Genomic DNA, 19897 nt, shown 5'->3' with positions numbered 1-19897 from the left:
CATGGATTTATCTAGAGTTGCTTAACCTGAAATGTATGGAAATCAGATTATTCTTGAATGGCTATTTACTCCTTGAACTGCATACTTTACATTATTGATTGTATAAAAAACTATATTGATTGATCTCTCAATGGTAATCAAGTATTTTCTGCAAAGAACTTTCAAGACTATTATATGTTTGCCTTCCTTCTTCCCCACTTACCGATCGTGCAATTTCAACGCCTCCGACGATCACCAACCGAGAGAACATAAACCAGATGTCTTGTAATCCAGCAATACATGCTCGGATCTGTTCGAGCCCTCTGCGGCATTACAACAGATGTCTTGTAATCCAGCAATACACACTTGGATCTGTTTGAGACCTCTGCAGCATTACAACATGAAGCCAATGAAAACAAGTGTTGGATGCAAATTTCTTTGGTTCGGAACTGTTGAAACTGTTGAGTCAATGAGTCCAAATTGCTTAGTTAATATACATGCGATCTGACATCGATTTGATCTAAAAACTTCTGATATTTTTTGGTTTTTATTAATATAAGATTACAACATCCGAATTTGGGATTATTGAAACATCGAAGAGATTACGTTGAAAAACTCATCCGAATTTATTTGGTCCTCACACAGATCATTAGCTTAAACAATACAAAATAAGATGCCACTCGAGTTTATACAAAACATTTATCACAAACTAAGGGAAATCAGATCGATAAAGCTTCATCGCGTCGCAGAATTCAGGCTAGAATATCTCCAGTTGGCTATCGGGAAAGATTTTAAGGACGCCAGGTTGCTCTGCATCATCAGATCAGCGACTTATCATGACCATAAGAACAGTGCAGCACGATCGTGGTCTCAAGGAGAGAGTACGTACTCATTAGTGCAGAGGCTTGTCGTGGACTGAGGCGTGCTTCGAAGCCGGAGAAGGCATAGTCGTAGACACGTATCAAAGCTTTCGTAGCAGCCTCCTCGCTGAAGCATCACCAAAGAGAGACCAGAATCAAAGTTGGGAGTCCATGTCATGGGGAAGAAGAGAGCAGCTCACGTCACCTGCCGAGAATGGAGGCGAGGATTCTGATGGTGAAGTGCCGTGGCTTCTCGCCCTTGGGCAAGTCCACGACGGCGATGTAGCTACCTGCCGAGGACGCAGGCGCAGGTGCGACTGCTGTGTCTACAACAGGAGCGCTGGAGTCGGAGTCGTAGTCGTCGTCGCAGTACGAGGAAACAGAGGAAGCAAAGCATGTGCAGAGGACGAGGAAGACGAGGACGTGCCTCTCCATTTCTAGCTAACGATGTGCTTCTTCCCTCGCCACCCGGCTCGAGAATTTATAGCGTGTGTTTGTGCACCGTAATTGGAGGTCAGTGAATGCTTGCAGTTAATTTCCTGGAGTTTGTGAAGACAAGAAGGCTGGAAGATGTAACCCACAAGCGTTTCCTCACTGCAACTCGAAACTTAACACGGCTTTTAGAGGATCGATCAGTTTCATTCCGAGGGAAATATACACTGTTGCAGATGCACTACAAGCAGTTCATTGCATGAGAAGCTCTTTGTTGTATGTTTCTTCGTGTGTCGGTGTCCAACATCAAGTAAAAACAATTAATGGATCAATAGAACTAATTAAATACTTCAAACGTTTTGGGTCACGCCAGTAGGAACATGAGGACGCTGCGATTCCAATTGGGAGTTCGGTGGTCCATGCGTCGTTAGCTCCAACGCCTCCCCGTCGCCCCACAACGCGTAGGCTTCCTCGCCATGTACTTCGTCGTCGCCGATCTTGAGCTGGTCCTCGGACATGCGGAGCGGGACGACGAAGCGGATGGCCGCGCAGATGGCGGTGGTGACGACGGCGTTCCACGCGACGACGAACCCGGCGCCGACGACCTGCTTCAGGAGCTGGACGCCGCCGACGCCGCCGTAGACGCCGCCGCGAGAGTGGGTGACGGGGAGGAAGAGGGCGCACAGGACGGGCTCGGCGAAGAGGCCGGTGGCTGCGCCGCCGAGGAAGCCGGCGACGGCATGGGTGTGGAAGACGCCGAGCGTGTCGTCGATGTTCTGAAGGAAGGACCATCTGCGGTGCACCACCATCATGGTGAACCAGGGGATGCTCCCGGACAAGATCCCCATCACCATGGCAGCCCAGCCTTGGACCAGTCCTGATGAGCAACACCGTAATGGATCACACCATTCCTCCGAAAGAAATCCTCACAAAACAGGACCACAATAAAATATGTCGCTTGCTGCAGAAAGGCGTTGACCTTTCTGCTAGTTTGTACGTCTTTGTCAACCCCAATACAGAACACGGTAAGCACTAAATTTCCTGTTATTTTACAGCTAAATAGGAGGCATTTAATTAAGCATCACCTAATATTCCTTATGGTCGAAGCTTGCATGCTATAGCTTTAATTGAACAGGCCAAGAACGTAAGCATCAAAAAAAGTAATAAAGAAATCAATGAGGTCGTCTGCTATAGATTCAGTTCGCTGCAGAAATGGTCGATGGTCAAATGTTGGCAGACGTCAACAGCAGATAGATTTCAGTAAGGAAGAAGGCGGAATCAAGATTCTGGGTCGTCGTCTACGAATTCTAAGGCTAGGCGTGTTACCTGCACCGGGTGTGATGCATACGAGGCCGGTCATCATCCCTTGCACGGCGCCGATGACTGACGGCTTCTTGAAGAAGACCACATCGAGCGTCGTCCACATGAGGAGGCTCGTCGCGGCGCATACGTGCGTGTTGAGCACCGCCATGGACGCATCGATGTTGGCGGCGTAGGGCGCCCCGCCATTGAACCCCGCCCACCCCATCCACAGCAGCCCCGCCCCGGCTAGCACTAGCAGCACGTTGTTCGGTGGGAACCTCTCTCTGTCGCTCGCTGTCCTCGGCCCGACCTACACATACATGCGCCAAGTGTAAGTGATCGGCGTGTGTGGAGACGCAGAGGTTAGTGTGAGATGGATGGAGGACCCAGTAGGCGGCGGTGAGGCCGGCGATGCCGGAGGAGAGGTGGATGACGTAGCCGCCGGAGTAGTCGATGACGCCCCACTGGAAGAGGAAGCCACCGCCCCAGAGGGAGAAGGCGCCGACGGTGTAGGAGAAGGTGAGCCACAGTGGGACGAAGGCCATCCAGGCTTTGATGTTCATCCGGCCGAGGAGGGAGCCGGCGAGGAGGACGACGGTGATGGCGGCGAAGGAGCACTGGAAGTAGACCACGGAGGCCATGGGTAAGTAGGGGGTGGACATGGCAGTCTCCACGGTGCCGTTATGGTAGAGGTGGGTCGTGGCCGGCAGGGCCGCCCGCTTGATGAGGAACGTCTGGCCGAAGGCCGGCTTGGCCTTCCCCCAGAAGGGGACGAGCTTGTCGCCGAAGGACATGTTGTAGGCCCAGGTGACCCAGCAGATCCAGACGGCGGCGAAGGCGTACAGCGCCATGAAGGCCGAGTTGACCGCCCACTTCTTCTTCACGATGCTGCCGTAGAGGATCACCAGTCCCGGAACGCTCTGCAGGCCGACCAGCGTGGCCGACACCATCTGCCACGCGTTGTCCCCTTTGTTCAGCCACTCCGGCACCGCCGCCGACGTGTTGCCCTGGTACGCCGTCGGCACCGCCATGGCCACAAAGCTTGCTCTTCTTCCCCGGCCAAAGGAACTACTTAGTCGGGTTCGTGGCTAACAGATACAATTGCGTGCTGCTATACCAGCGAAGAGATGAGAGAAAAAAGGACAGATTAAGTCGCTAAATTAGTACAGAGTCAGAAACCAATGCATTTGCTGTAACCAATACAATTGCTGCATGCCACTCTAAATATCAACATCCGTCACTATGTACTTACGCAGTTGTTACTTGTCAAAAGTACACTAATGACAAGGAAAGCTAACGCTTAAACTATGTTATCGAAGCCTGATTTGTCTTGTAAAATTGTTTCCGGGATAGAGACAGCCAGAAGAATGAATTAGTCAGAGTTTTCTTTTAGTTATTTGTTGAGGGGATAAGGATGTGTCGATTGATCCATTAATATTTTTAGCTTGTAAGGTCTTACCAAGCACCATGGAAATTTCTCCTTGTTGACAAAGGGCTAATATTCTATGTGATGCATGTTATTATCATAACAAGGAAGATAATGAAAGAAAGCTGTCAAGCATTGTATCGATGGGGACAAAAATAAAAAGAGCTAAAAAAAATATATAAAGATGACAAGTATTAGTCAAGAACTTTTTGGTCCCTTGGCTGCAGAACATGGAGATTTCCCCTGCCAATAAAGATCAGTATTTTCATGTGGCATTAAATGATCAAGGATAACTCTAAAATTCGAAATGTTAGGAGATCATTTCTAAGTTTGTGTCAAGTTCGATATTTCTACTTTATCCAATTGATAAAAACTGACCTGGTTGAAGAAGAGACTGATGGATCAGTTGCTCATATGGATTGGAAGTATCAGAATGTTAGATTTGGAAAGAGCAAAATTTTATGCTCTTAAATCTCTTCTTAATTAAATAAAGAACAAAATTTTCAGATTTGATGAGTTGGAGAGTTGTGATGCTCTTGATCTTTTCCCAGCACTGACTAATTTTCAGGGTAACAACACTATGCTAAAAATCAAATTTAAATTGAAAATTTCAAGAATTACCCAAAGGATTGGAAACAAAGATCCGAGAGAGAATATGCTTGCATACCTGGAAAATATGAACAATTGCAGAACCTTGTGTTGAACAGATCTTATTCTCTGTAATCAAAGTGGGGCTCTATAATGCCAAAAGGTACCCACTTATTTCCTGCTTATCAACACAGGAACTGGATAATTCTTGGTATCATCTGGATCTTCAAAGGGGTATGCTCCCACCTACATCACATACAATGTAACTCCACATGACCATGGATCAGTAGCCTATACCAACAAATATGCCCTCTTAAAGACAAAAACATAATTGAACTGCTACCATGTATATTGTTAGTGAACAAAGATACCGTGGCTGGTGAGTAAGCACGGCTAGGTCCACGGATCGATATCGGGAGCTTTCTGTCGGCTAAGCTGGACACTAAGGTAGGTCGGGCCTTCGTGATGGGGTGTTGGTCAGCGTTTCTTGATCCAAGCGCTGTCTGCGTCGAGCTGCATCTCTCCGTTCCTGGGATAGGTGATAGCTCGCCCTCGTTTGTGGGCGACTGCTTCCGGGTGAGGTGCTCGTGGTTTGTGGGCGACCGCTTCCCTACAAAAAAGGTCTTCGTCGGGTGATTCCTGACTTTGACCCCTCCGACGAGCAAGTCAGTTGTGGGTGGTATTATTTTTCTCTTTTTTTCCCTCCCCCCTTTGGAGGCTGAGATAGAGGTCTTTATACTGGCGTGAGAGGGTCGGTCGTACGTGGATTAGCATGGCAGACATAGCACGACATTAGTACGGATTTTGGCTTGGTGTGCGGGACGTTGTCGTCCTGGGATTGTCGGGACCAGGCATATCGAATAGTGTCTTGGGGTACGAGTTTTGACGTGACATGTGATATCAGCTGTGACATGTCCGCGGGGCAAAACAGACGTGACGTGTGGCATTAACTAGGATATGTCCATCGGACAAAACATGCCTTATCATATATATTTCTCACCTTCCTCCTTCTTGAATTAACCTTCTCCATGAAAAAATATAAAAACACGTCATTGTAAATTGGTGCTATTGTTCTTTGACATATGCGCAGGATGGAACTATCTACTGAGAAGCTAAATATGGTGCAACATGCTTAGAAACTTATTCCTGCAATCTTAGGCGAGAATCATGATAAGTATGCTAGTCATATATGCTGGTCAATCACGTGAGACTTAACGTGCAGTATTTTTATTTATTATATTTTGATATTTATCATTTTAGATTGATTATATATATATATATATATATATATATATATATATATATATATATATATATATATATATATATATATATATATATTGTGATGTTCTTGAATCTGTGCAATGAGAATCGGATTATGATGAGATCACGATTTTACTTTTAAACACATATCTTAAATAATCTCGGTCATAGGTTACTTGAGAGGGACATCGAGATAATCGAACAGACTGGTGTGTTATATACCCGTCCATATGATGGATGTAGCTGGTCTCATAGTTGCTCATGTAGAGACACTAGGGATACGATACAAGTGCTCATCGGGGAATGAGTTCACTGATTGATCCGCTTACAAAATGTTGGACGATTGATGATAGTGTCCCTAATGAGTGATCATCCATTCTCGGTGTCATGAGAGGAATATCTCATATGTTCTTGCTCAGACAAATCTCGGTGTCCGGGAGAACTCTTACGAGGTGTTAGGGTCATTCGGATTGAGAGAGAAAGAGTTCTTCGGAAGAATCCGATTAGAGCAAGACTCGAATAGAAATCGTATGGGTCTGACAGCACCATGCCCGGTATACGGTCTCTGGGATATTAGATGGATGAGGGACTATAGGTATACGGTAACTAAGGACAGACATGTTTAATGGATTGAATTCCCTTGTATCGTTTGGGGACTATGGCATAGTGGCATAATACGTCCGCAGTCGATGAGTCGAGTGAATTATTATAAAGATAATGATTCACTAAGCCAGAAGAAGTTCTTACAGGTATGACTCACGGCCATTTCGATTTTGGGCCTAGAGGATCACACACACATATGATAGGCATTGCAATGAGTAAATGTTCGAATATGAGATATCCATCGAAACGCCTATCTTATTGGATATTCAATAAGCCCATGAATTATTGGATCTCATGGACGAAATCCAATAAGAGCCAATGAAAGATTATTGGATAGAGATCCACTAATCTAAGAGGCTTGGGTAGTCAGATGGAGATCCAATACCCAATATGGGAGGATCCATTAGGGTTAAGTTAATAAATGACCTCTATAAATATGAGAGATTCAGTGATTTATAAGCTAGAGCTTTTGCTTGCAACTTTTGCTTGCCTCTCCCTGCTGTGTAGATCACCGCTAGATAGAAAGATACTTGACCTCCTTCACCCTCTCCTAGAGATCTATAAGAATTCAGGGATATACGATCTCCCTAGATAACAAAATATTTACTATACATAGTTTTTTATTTCATGAATTTTGTACACAAATCTTCGCACAACAACGAATATCTATTTGGGATTAAGAGATTTTGTTTTCTGTTCTTCTGTGGTGCATGTGATGTCGCCTGCAAAGATTTCCTAACAAAATTGTGACAAAAACATTTAATATTAATCAAAGTTAGATGATACCAGTTTAAGTTAATATTAATCAACCACTTCCAAAAACTGAATTAAAAAAATATGCCATAGTAAATAAAAAGTGACTATTTTGTTCATTCAACAAATGGTATGATCATAAAAGGACCAACTTAACCATGGGCTCAACCGTCTTTCCGCATACCGAAGGCAACATGTCAGGCAATACATTTCAGCCCTTAATGCAACTAAAATTTCAATGACCATTTTCCAATAACAGAACCTCATTTACTGCACCATCTACCTGAGGAGATGCATCACTTGACACCCGGGGAACAGTGGCTATGTTTTTGATGATTGAAGAGTAGAAATCGAAGTCCGCTTTCAGTTTGCAGCAGCTGGCTTCAATCCATTTTTCAGCAACACTGGTTGAAACACTATCTTGGTTGTCCCTCTCATGTTCCTCGATAGCAGGCCTTATCTCATCGTAAAGAGAATCAAGTTGAGCGGTAGCCTGCTTCTTTGATTCCTAAGATGATTCAGAAGCTTCAGAACAATATAGGTATTGACCAACAACACTCGTTATAGTTAAAAAAAAAACATTTTTTAATCAAAATTATTAAGTTTCAAACTTATGTTAAAGTAGTCATTTGGAGTCATACAAAACTCAGAGAACCAAGGTTCATTCAATGGAGGATCTCAAATATGGAAAAATATACTCTCAAGATCCAAAGCCAATTATCATGAAAATAAAGAGTAAATCAATCATACACTACAAAGAAGTACCAGCACTAATAGTGAATTAGTAAAAGAAAAGTTTGCAGTAATAGGATAGAGCATTTCAATCTGATTTGTAGTCAAACCAAAAGCACTTTTTATTAAAAGCATATGACCAAGTTATCTTTGAATAACTTGATTTGGATATCACACTTGGGTTAATCCAGGAGAATTGGACAAGCAGAACTGACAACTGAAACTTCAGCATCTAAATCATACCAAATCAAAAATCTACAATCTACCCCTCTTAGATGTTTAAATAACAACATATCCACAGAAAAGCATCTAAAGAATTGTTCTTACCTCATAGGCAATAATTTCTTCACGTGCTTCAGCCACCGCTAAACGTTCACAGATAAGTTTCACATTGACTTGCTTTCGTACTCCAAATTTTGCTTTCCCACCAGGATAGCGTGAAGAGGTTTTTGATAAGGAATTAGAGTCTATGTGATAATTTCGGCATGCACTGTTACTCCGAATACGAGAAATCATTGCACTTTTACGAGCAAAATTTTCTTGAGCATTCTCTGCATACATACACTCATCTTCTGTTGTTTCATACTTCACTCCATTGACTTCCATAGGAACAAAATTCAGTGGTTCCACCACCATTGGAATTGATTCAGAAAGCACTACAGAACCAAAGCCATCTGCATTTCCCAGAAAATCTTCATTTTCTTTATATGGGACAATGGCTTTAAGTGACTTTGATGTTGGTTCATCATCCTCAGAATCATAGAGGGGTACATTCTCAACCGAGTATCTGCCATCATAAAAAGTCGATAAACACATGAAAGCAACCACACAAGCTTCTACCAGATTTGCTTTAATGAAATTGTAATCACATATAACCATGAACATTTGAACAAGAGACACAGGAGATTGCAATGACAACAACAAAAAGCACCAATCCCTATAGTCCCAACTATTTTGGGGTTACAGGATGCAGGAAACCAAAATCTTAATTTTATTAATGTATCATTTAGGTGAAGTAATCTACATTTGTTGCTAACTAAAGTGACTGATTCAAATGTTTTAATTAATTGAGATGAATCAACTCAAGATGCATATCCCTAGGGAACAAAGTGGTTCCCTTTTTTGCTGTAACATGATAGCCATGCATTGTTAATCAATGTAGATTAAGCTTACACCAGTATAATCCAGAAAAAATAGTCATACATGTTTAATCATACAATAAGTACAAGTTGCTTGGTCTCAGCCTAACCTTGATTGGAACAGGATTCTAGCTATATATTCATACTCCACTTCTATCCACATAAACTAGCCAAGCTTCCACAGGAATTACCAAGTGATCAATGTTTAAGATTGGCTTTTTATTACCTTATCACCTAATGCAACTCGGCTTACTGTTAACAAGCCACAGCTGAAACTGCTATCAGACCAGCTCAAGCTACCATGGATTGCTTTGTTTATTTACAGTTATATGCACAGTAAATAGAAATTTTCAAATTCTAGCAACAGAGTCAGGGTAGCAGACTTACCGGTCATCATTATCTTCCCAAAGATAGGTGGCCTCCTGCAGAACATTAGTATCATGATAAGGGGAAAGAAAAATTAAAATAATTACTATTTCTATGCAACTGAACAGAAACAAAGTCTAAGATTATAAAACCACTGCAGTTGCTGGCTCAACAATAACAAACACCAAATCAAAAGATTGATAAAAGAAATATTTTGGAAAGACCAAAAGTGTCTATTAAAATGAACACACAAAACTTGGTACTGCCCTTATTGTGCATATACCTATGAATAAACACTTTAAGAAGAATACCGCAGAGGCAACTTTGCAAGGGCTACATGTACAAATATATGATATTTTTAATGGTATATCTCAACAGTGAAAAATTATTAACCTCTAAGAGCAACCAAATTCAATTTAATGAATATTAATTCTACTTCACCTGGAAGCCACGAGATTTAGCTCCAAGAAATCCAGAGCAACAGGCTGCACCACAAAGACAGCGCACCTTAGCACCACCATACCATTCAAAGTTGTAGTCATAAGCCAGTTCAGTTCCGGCAGGAATTTCTTGCTTTGCAAAAATCCCAACTCTTACTTCTCCCAACACATTCCACTTCCTTGTTTCACAGTTTGGCTGACTGCAGTTTGCAAACATTAGATGTCAAGCAAACATTATAGGCTAGCAACATATTGTCTGTCCAGCAAAAGAACATACAAATGAAGGGAAAAGAGAAGTAAATTTAGTAAAATAAACACAAAAGATTAATAAACGGGAGGCCTTCATAAGACTTTCCAGTGTGGGTATAGGGAGGGTCAATATACTCAACCTTACCCATACAAGACACATATTATTTTAGTTATTCAAATGTTTCACCAAGGTCTTAAAGAAACAACTTTACAGTGGTGCATGCGAATGGCCACCCTCAGTCACAGAAGACATGATTGATGAATCTAGCCAAGCTGCCTTTCTCATGCCAATGGCCATCATTGCAACTGAAGAAATTCAATGTGCAGAAAAGAATTCATGTTTTAAAAATTCAAAGATACTAACCAAGAATGGTTGATGAATCTAGCCAAGCTTCCTTTATGAGTGGCATCAATCGATTCATATGCATTGAGATAAATAATATATGCATCTTTCAATCCTGGAAAAAAACACATTGATGCATAACTAGAACTGGGAGGCTACAAGATTTCACCCAAACAAATTGTTCTGCACCTGCAGATTCATAGGCTTGAGACCGTTGCTTGGCTTCCTTCCATGATATCACTTCCCCACAATACTCGATAACAAACTGTCCAGCCTAAATCACTCACAGGTATAATAACCCATTAGACGAAAATATATAACTTGCTAAATAAGCACAAGAAATGCAGCAGCCCCAACAGTGTGTGACAAGCAAAAATCACACAGGTATTAGAAAGCTAGTTATAAATTGCTAAAAGTTCATGAGTGTTTTTACATAAGCCTGTCTCATGGAAGTTGGATCTTCCATTACCTTAATATTCTCATCAGCCAGAAGACCCCATCCACGACCTTCAGTTTTAAATAATCTTGACTTGGCGTATTGACATGCTTGAAATCTCTGGCAACATAGTTATATTGTCCAAAAAGAAAACTGAGGATGCTAAAAGATAGAATAAATAAGAACAGGAAGCAAAATGACAATTTTACGGTAACCAAAGGATCACCTACAGTAAGATAATGAAATAAATTAACTCTTGACTTTTAAAATTAACATATCTCACAGAAACATGAACTCATGTGTTTTGATTTTCTTTTGAGTAGAAAAGCTGGCCAACCAAGGAACCAAACCTTGGGCTTCCCTTTTCTCAGAAGAATATATCTTATTAAATTTGCATATCTCATGAAATGAAAAATCTATAACACAATAATATTTAAATTTTACCAATTAGTTAATATAGATTCATGAGACATTTCAGGTTATTAAGAAAGTATATGAGCATAATGTAGGAATGAGAAGTGGGTGAAACTGCAGTCACACAATTGCAGACTGGTAACAAACAATAACAGGAGGAACTCCTTCATTGAGCATAGTTTATAAACTTGCTATAGACTTAGCATAGCAGAAAATGAGAGTAGAGGTTTGTAAGAGTAAACATTAAAAAATTTCATATTAACTGTTGACATTTTTTAATATTGATTTGTTGATCTAAATCTTGTAGGTGAGGTTAGTTTATGAACTCACTATAGTATCAGTATGCATTCACTAAACCAAATTCACTTCCTCCTGTATTTCTAATAGTCAATCACATATAAAAGCCTTTTTCTTGCCTTGGATGGAGATATTTTTATATAAAGCTTTAACATCAGGAATAGATTAGAAATGGAATCATAATAGATTATTGCATCATCTTTGTTAAGTTCTTCCATTTGTTATATGATTCATCCCACATGCAAAGTGCAGGACTATGTCAAGTCGGTGATATTATGAAAGACACCATAACTTATCAAAAAAAATTATATTTCAAGCAAACAGAATGACTATAAATTATAAAAAGCATTAAATAGACTAGTGGTTGAAAAGAGATGATGTTCAACTGGAAAGTTGATAAGAAAAATGCTGAGAAGTTTTTAGATAAAAACTAGCAAGCTCACTCCATTGTGTATTTACAATATGCATAAGTCAGTATTTCATCATTCAGGAAAATAGAATGTGTAGAGTAAGATATCCAGACAACGTACAGTCTGAAGCATGCGTGAATGTCTTTATTATAATATAATGTTGCAGAACTTTGTTGCATGTCTTTGTTATAATGTGATGATGAAAAGGTTTAATCTACAGAACAAAATGTTGTAGTTCACATAATGTGTCCTACTTTGTTATCATGTTCCACATGCTCCTCATAAATTTAAGCTATTTAATAATCGGATTGTGTCAGACATTCTTTGACAGGTAAATTAAAAGGTGTCACTGACCTGATTTTTACAGTGGCTGCCACTAGGACAATAACCAGGTGTACATTCTGTGCTAGTCAATACATTCAAGCATCGATCTCCACATGCGGATTCTGGATTACCGGCATCATATTGGCATTCACAAATAGCTATGTCTTCCTCCTTTTGCTTCTTATGTCTGAACAAAATGTCAAATAATAAAAATGATGCTGCATGCTGTTATTCATGTTTATTGATCCAGTTACTCAAAAATTGCAGTAGGCATTTTAATTATTGATCGATATACTCAAGATGGTAATGATTGGATGAGCTAGGTCTGAATCACTGATCAACCTGCACTAAGTCGATACACAACCAATCGTGTCAACCCATCATTAATCAAGTTTTATATAATGCTTGGCTGATTTGTCCTTAAATAACTGGAGGGGTGACCAGTTAATTATAGCTGCACCCATTATTGAGAAGAGAAGAGGTACATTCCCTTAATTCCTCTGAGAAAGGATTGATACATCTACTGGTAGCAAAATTTCATATCTTACTTTATCATCTGCTATCAACATACCAGGCACTTGACCATATACCAACAGGAGCAAAAGAAAACATAATGATGATTATTATAATAATTTTCATAATAAAGCAGAACATCATTTTCATAATTGAAGCTAAAGTTTCATTATCACTGTGAATCTATAGCAACATTTCCTAGGAAGTGTTCAAATTATTCACGAGTGTTTCACTATCTGAATGTCCTTTAAGAATTTTTAAATTCAAAAAATCAATTTAGTCAGTTGAACTATTTGGTCAGAGAAAGTTCTAAACTATACATGATTTACTATAAGTAAAAAGAAGTTATCAAATGTCCTATTTTGTCATTGTTACCATCATTCTTTGTTCTCCAATGTTTCATATTGTTAAAATTGCAAAATGCTCGATCATGGAAAACAAGATAATAAGTTGGTGGTGGTTGACTAGAACTTTGTAACATGTTAATCAAACCTGTCAGGCCATTCTTAACCGGAAATGTCAATCAATAATAGTATTTCATATGAAGTTTTTAAAATTATTCCTAAATTTTTCACTATCTCAATTGTGCTCCAGAAAAATCCTCAAATAAACAATCTAGTCATAACTGTTAGTAACAAAATATTTTATATTGAATATAGGTGAATTATTAAAAAGATGTCATCAGATCTGTTATGTTATTGCCATTGCCGTCTCATTGCTTGTTCTCAGTGATTAGCATATCACTGACAGTGATTTTTTTTTTTTTTTCAAAAAGAAGTAACACGGTGATTAGCATATCAGTAATTTCATCCCTTTTTTTACCTCTTTACAAGCTTTATTAGTTATCACTTACACGATGAATGACTTTTTCCTTTTTTAATAATATTGCATGCTTCCAGCTTTAAAACTCCATAACTTGAGATAAAGGTTATAAGTTTACAAAGTTTCCATGTAATCAGATTTCCAATTTCAAGTTACCTACGTCCACCTAGTCAACAATGGGACCAACTTAAATCATGGAGCAATTATAATATACCATAATTATTCATATACTATGAATTTTGTTAATAAAATGAAAGAATTCATACAGAAGAAGAATAACTCACTTTCGATACAAAAATTCATTCCTCTCAATAAGTTTATAAGCAGGTGGGAATTCACCTTGTTGATCCTACAAAGTTGGATTTCCATTAATCCCATCATCACCTCAAATGAGAAACAGAAGTCACAATTTTGATAGTTACAATTGTACTACTAAGGCTACAGGCTACTATAATAAATTACTGATGACTTAGTTTAAATCACATTGAAAATCTCAAATCAAAATGCAGAAAGTACAAAAGAAATGACAATCAGACGAAAGATCTTACACAACGAGTGACACTTCAAAAGACATAAATATCCTTGATCATACCACGTCAAACTTCTCATAAAAAACTACAGGTTAATTCTCAGCCAGTGCAATAAACCCACTTATCTAGGATATCATAATCAACTAAAAATGAGGAAATACCAAAACCAGAGAAAATAAGAAAGTGGTCTGTGGAAGTAAAACGTACCAAGTCATCATTATATGTTCCTAAATCATGTCATCCAGGGTTCATTAAGAGGTATCCTCCAGGTGCATGGGCTTTTATCACAAACTGTTTTGATGGCTTTCTTTTAAGGCACAGTAGAGACAGTTCATATGGATGTAGAATCAGCCAAGTAAAATGTACTAGTCCAGATGGACTAGCACCGAACTCAGTTGTGTTATCATGACTCATATTCTGTTCGATAGAAAGGATTCCTTTGAACACTATGAATACTGTAGAGAAAATTATAGGCGATGTGCATATTGTCCACATATTTATAGTGAGCTAACTTTCCTGCATTCTGTACTTCTAGAAAATGCAATGAATTCCCCAACTATCTTTTAGACTTCTATCAAAAACTAAAACTTCATTATGACAGGTTAGTTCATATTGCAATCTTGCAAATGCTAACTCTTTTTTTATAAAAAACAATGTCATCCAGAAAACTTCCCCTTCTGTCTTTCTGATAGCCTTGAGTTTTCATAGGATTTGGGTCTCAGATTCTGAGCATATAATCAAAATGTGTAAACTAGACTCTCTTTTTTTGCCTGACCAAAGGAAAATATATCATCTAAATATGATTTCAAAATCAGTTCCATCAATAAAATTGAAAAGAACTTAGGAAGTCTGTTGATTCAAATCTGTTCCATGCTTCTGGCAATTTAAATGTGCATCTTATACATTGCAGAAATATTTTGAAATATAGAAAAAAAATTATTGCACGGAATACTAAAAGCACATAAAAAGTTAACATAAATGGTTGGCTGTGGTTCAATAAAAAAATTTCTTTATCTCCGAAATAAAGTAATTTTAGAAGATTGCCCAAATTAGAAAATAAAAAAATTTATTTATAATCTTGTGAATATACTAAAATAGATACCATCGATGTGCTAGCACTGCACAAAGTACACACTCTTAAATCAGCATAAGAAATTATAAATGGGAAGTTTCTAATCAAGGTGTGGAAAATTTGGAGATATAAAACTTCCAGGTTGTCAAGGGTAGTCAATTCATGCAAAGCACCTTCCAACAATCCTACAAGAAACTTTGGGACAGCTTTCTCAATATCATTAGAACCTGGAAACCTTCTCATACAATTCCGACCAGTAGTCCTGTATCTCAAAGAATTAGGCAGAGAAAGTTGATGAGTAGATCCAAGTACTTCCAAAATATACAAGGATCCAACCAACACGACGTCCTTTGTTGGCATGGACTTGAGAGCACGTGATGCAGATATATAAAAACTAAATGTTCGAATTTAATTATATTTAAATTATAGTAGTCTTTAATTCCCAACAAACATATCTTATAATGAGTTTATTTTCAGTTAAAAAAGTAACTGTCAGAAAATAAATAAATAATTTTATTTTCAGGAGAAAAATAAAATACTAAAGGGGCTAGCTTTTTTTAAAAGCTTAAGTAGGTAGGAGCTGGTTAGTTCTTTTTAAATGAGAAGACTGTCAGTTAAATTTATGTAAGATAACTACACAATGAAAGAAAGCTTTTTTCATTTGGTTGGCTCCTCTTTATTTGACTCTCTTCAGCCATATATCTTGTGGTTCTGCCAGTATTCTTGATACTAACCACATTTTTGGCTCCTAATATGACATAAAGTTGTTATCAAATCCATGTTCTCCTATCATTACTTTCAATCTTCTTTATCGTGCTGGAACTATGGCAGCCTCTGAGGCCAGTTGTATGAATTGGTATGATAGCTCTTTTCAAGAAGATGGAGAAAAGGAACTATTTCCACACATTGATGAGAAGACATAAGATGAACTCCACAATTATTAAAGAGACAACTTCAAAATCTGAAGAAGAATTAATTATAGAAAAAAAAATACCAAAAACAGAAGATCTAAATGAGCTCCAGTAGAAGTTGTTAAAAGTTTAGATTAATGAGTTGGAAATTATAATGAAGTGTAATCATATGACATCATAAAAGTCAGGAAATGCACCTCAATACCGACCAAGAAGCTGGGTTTGAGTTAACTTTGCCTCAGTTGATTCTAAAATAGAATTTTTATTTCCATTTCCATAATCTTATACTCTAATTAACCACAATTTTAATCATATTATAATTGCTTTGAATGAATCACTTAGAAAACTAGCTTTTAGTACAATCAAAATTTCATAGTGGCGTGTTCCAATTCAAATTCTAGAAATATAATGTATCCAACATTTTGATGCATGTTTACAGAAACAAAAGAATTTAAAAAAAGGGTCAAGCATAGAGTCATGGTAAACCGGTAGTACAACATTATGTACCGGTCATCTAAGAAAAGATGCAAACCTAAAAGGAAGCATTCCCATCACCAATCTTCATCTAGTTATGTAGTTGAGATCTCAAGAGACATCAGCATGATAAGTGTTCACATTAATACTATTCGCTCATTAAAAAAAAAGATCATTATAATTACAAAATATGAAATTCAAGACGCTGGACACTGAAACTGAGAGTATACAGAATCATCATTATTAAGCAACAACAAATATAGAAATATTTGTTCTTGCTTATTCAAGTAGAAATCCCAAATATGAGTGCAGGATATGGAATCCTACCATTTAGGATAGATACGCACTCTAATGGTATATAGCTAGTCCAATTCAACAGAATACCATAACAAAGTAGCAATCGCAGAGAAATTTCGCCAGGTGCAACAAAGAATCAAAACTATTAGGATGAACTCGAAATAAGAGCTTATAACCAGACTCTCAGCAAATCAGTATAGCAACACACATCTGCAGAAGAAACTGAACAAATACGTAGATATACTAGCATAAGATAAAAGTCTGTCTAGATCTTCAAAAGAACGCCATTATCAACTACAGCAAGCATTAGAGCAAGAGATCATTACATCACAAACAAAAGCATATCCAGTGGACCAAACTTCAATAAGCAGTTCTATTAAGAAGGTCAAAAGTACACTATCCTACAGAAATCCAATACAAAGAATGGAATGCATAGATAATGAATGAGTGGGTGCATTACTCTCTTGTTGTTAAGTGTATTGTCCTTTAATTTCTTGTTTACTCTTTTAGTAGACATGTTTAAATGGTACAGTACATATTTGGCTTTTGAAGACAGACCAGTTTGTTGTTTGTTTTAGCCTATGACTATCATCAGCCTTGTGCTCTATAATTTCACGTCTATATATTATGGACAAAACCTCACAAGACGATGACTGGACCGTTGCATGACTCAAAACTGTAAGGCCAATGTTATCTTCACCACTATGATGAATTTTAATGTCAAAAGATAAGAACAACCCATCAGAAACAAATAATAGCAAACAACTACACATGCTGAACTAAAGTCTCTGAAAACAATGATATGCAGCTTCAGCCAATATAATTAAGTGCAGTTGGATTCCATATTTCAATTAAATTGAAATTCAAAAATCTTTAGAATTTAGGCCAAATAGATCTGCCCAATGGTACACTGATACCTAGGGAAAAGAGTACCAATACTGTTTTAAGGTGCTAAGCTACATCTTCCACCATAAACAGTTGTGGAGTGTGTCCGTTACTCTTAATTTGGCCAGTTCTAAAACCATTTCCGCTGGGCGTTCTACCTGAGTTTCCATCCCCTTTATCTTGCATTGGGCTACACAAAGACTATTAGAAGTTTGACATTTCTCGTGCTCAAATCCAGCCATAAATAGCCCTAGTTACACTCTCCAGGGTCCAACTTAATTCAGCTCTCTTTTGGGGGTTTTCAAATGTGAGTGGGAGGTACACGGCGCATGTCTTTTTTATGAAGAAGAGCTCAACAGTAGCAAGGGTGAGTACTCAAATATTTAAAAACTAATATAGCTAACAAAATTCTGACCATAATTATTTTTTCAGGTAGTCATATATATCCTCCTGTGGGTAGAACAAGTTTATTCGCTTCTAGGCACTTAGTTAAATCCTAAACTAGGTTCTTGATGAAAGAAACTTCTAGACTAAAGAATCATTGAATACCAGCTCCCATCCTCACACAAAATTAATGCCCTTGGTGTCAAAAAGATTCTAGTTGATTTCGTTTAACATAATCAATAAACATCGTGAAAAGAAGTGATCGGTTGACACAACCAAAAAGCCGAAAGAAGTTTAAGAACGGACATGCTACATGAAAAATTCCACAAGGTTTCGTCCGTGCTGCAATGCTTGCTCAAGAGACATAACAGAAGCAAACAAGGAGAAAAGATCGAGCGGCGCACCATAAGGTTTCGGAGCCCCCCCCCTCAACTGGGAATCTCCTCTAAAGATCCGCCGGCTAGAGTATCGCCGGGTGCAGAAGGCAAGGGCAAACGCGCAAGAACGTGTCCTAAAGTGAAGAACGCCGGTCAAGAACAGAGAGCGCAATTGGGGCGAGAGGCAGAGAGAGAAGACCGGCGGCGGGAAATGGGCGGTGGGACGCAGACGATACGTGGAGGTGTAAGCAGCGCACGATCAGACGGCACACAAAATCCACGGGAAACAGTAGGGGCAATAACTTAAGCAAACAATAAGAAAAGATCGAGCGAAGTACCATAAGGTTTCGAAGGGCCGTCAATTCCGAATCCCTTTAGGAGAGGTCCGCCGGGTGCAGAAGGCAAGAGCAAACACCCAGGAAGGTACCCTAAAGCGAAGAACGCTGGTAAAGAACAGAGAGAGAATCTGGGAAAGGAGGGAGGGAAAGACTGACCGTAGGCCGGCGATCTGGCGGAGGATGGGAGAAACTGTGGGAATCGGTCGCCGGGCCGGGCCGTAGGGAAAAGGGGTTTTAAATTTAGGTGTTGGGTTTCGTTTCCTCTTCCAAACCCAATGTACATTTAATTTAAAATAAAATAAAATAAAATACCTAACTAACTAATTAATTTTGGAGATTACTAACAACCCCGTTTTTACTATTTGCATAATCTTATTATAACTTTTTTAATTTTTTAATTTTTTATAAATAAATAAACATATCATTTTCTTTCTTTTCCATTTTCCTCTTTAGAGAATGGTGTCAAAGAAGTGACGACGAGTGATAACGCCAATTATCACTCTTGACAATATATCAATATTGACAATATATCATAAGAAACTAGGCTTGCATCCTCTCTTCACCTCTTATCATACATACATACACATATATAAGTGAGAGAATTGTCAACATGCCTACTCATTTGACACTCTACTTTTTTTAGTTAACTCATGTGACAACGCCAATTAAATTGGACGACATATTACGAGGAGTCACAAGGGCTATGATGGATTACAGGACATGGCTCCTCCTGTTATTATTATATCATAATAGCTAGTTGATAAGATGGAATCGTGTTCCGACACTACACCACTCCGCTGCCCCCACCTGCTACAGGAAAGAGAAACCCTTCTTTAAGCCTTTTATGCATCTCGACAAGATAAAAAGTCTGTCTTCCTCGAGAAGGGAGCAAAGAGAAAGGAAATGGAGATCCTTTGGAAACGCAAGTGTGTGTATTC

At 38.8% G+C, this 19897-nt stretch overlaps 3 protein-coding genes across 6 annotated transcripts; all 3 read right to left on the bottom strand.

Moving 5' to 3' along the window:
- Positions 1-710: 710 nt before the first annotated feature.
- On the bottom strand, positions 711-3742 carry LOC135624222 (ammonium transporter 3 member 3-like). Its single transcript, XM_065127639.1, has 3 exons — positions 2960-3742; positions 2598-2883; positions 711-2148 (listed from the first exon to the last, which is right to left on the bottom strand). The coding sequence occupies exons 1-3, from the start codon at positions 3602-3604 to the stop codon at positions 1622-1624; spliced, it is 1458 nt and encodes a 485-aa protein (XP_064983711.1). The 5' UTR covers positions 3605-3742; the 3' UTR covers positions 711-1621.
- On the bottom strand, positions 798-1274 carry LOC135625741 (uncharacterized). Its single transcript, XM_065130832.1, has 2 exons — positions 1045-1274; positions 798-966 (listed from the first exon to the last, which is right to left on the bottom strand). The coding sequence occupies exons 1-2, from the start codon at positions 1272-1274 to the stop codon at positions 798-800; spliced, it is 399 nt and encodes a 132-aa protein (XP_064986904.1).
- Positions 3743-7276: 3534 nt separating the features above from the next.
- LOC135624925 (histone-lysine N-methyltransferase ASHH1-like) lies at positions 7277-19205 on the bottom strand. Of its 4 annotated transcripts, XM_065129024.1 has the most exons (12): positions 19116-19204; positions 18960-19049; positions 18649-18755; positions 13976-14040; positions 12387-12543; positions 10945-11031; positions 10665-10749; positions 10497-10590; positions 9885-10083; positions 9465-9499; positions 8266-8725; positions 7277-7714 (listed from the first exon to the last, which is right to left on the bottom strand). In XM_065129024.1, exons 3-12 carry the CDS (start codon positions 18649-18651, stop codon positions 7442-7444), a joined length of 1458 nt encoding a protein of 485 aa, XP_064985096.1. In that variant the 5' UTR covers positions 18652-18755; positions 18960-19049; positions 19116-19204; the 3' UTR covers positions 7277-7441. The 4 variants fall into 4 exon arrangements, with proteins under 4 accessions (XP_064985096.1, XP_064985099.1, XP_064985097.1 ...); XM_065129027.1 differs by lacking the exon at positions 18649-18755 and having other exon boundaries at positions 19116-19205; XM_065129025.1 differs by lacking the exon at positions 19116-19204 and having other exon boundaries at positions 18960-19105.
- Between the last annotated feature and the right edge of the window lie 692 nt (positions 19206-19897).

This window comes from Musa acuminata, chromosome BXJ2-10 (genome assembly GCF_036884655.1).
Source record: "Musa acuminata AAA Group cultivar baxijiao chromosome BXJ2-10, Cavendish_Baxijiao_AAA, whole genome shotgun sequence".
Taxonomy (NCBI): Eukaryota; Viridiplantae; Streptophyta; class Magnoliopsida; order Zingiberales; family Musaceae; genus Musa; species Musa acuminata.
The sequence above is the reverse complement of the archived record's forward strand: the minus strand, read 5'-3'. Positions and strand labels throughout refer to the sequence as shown.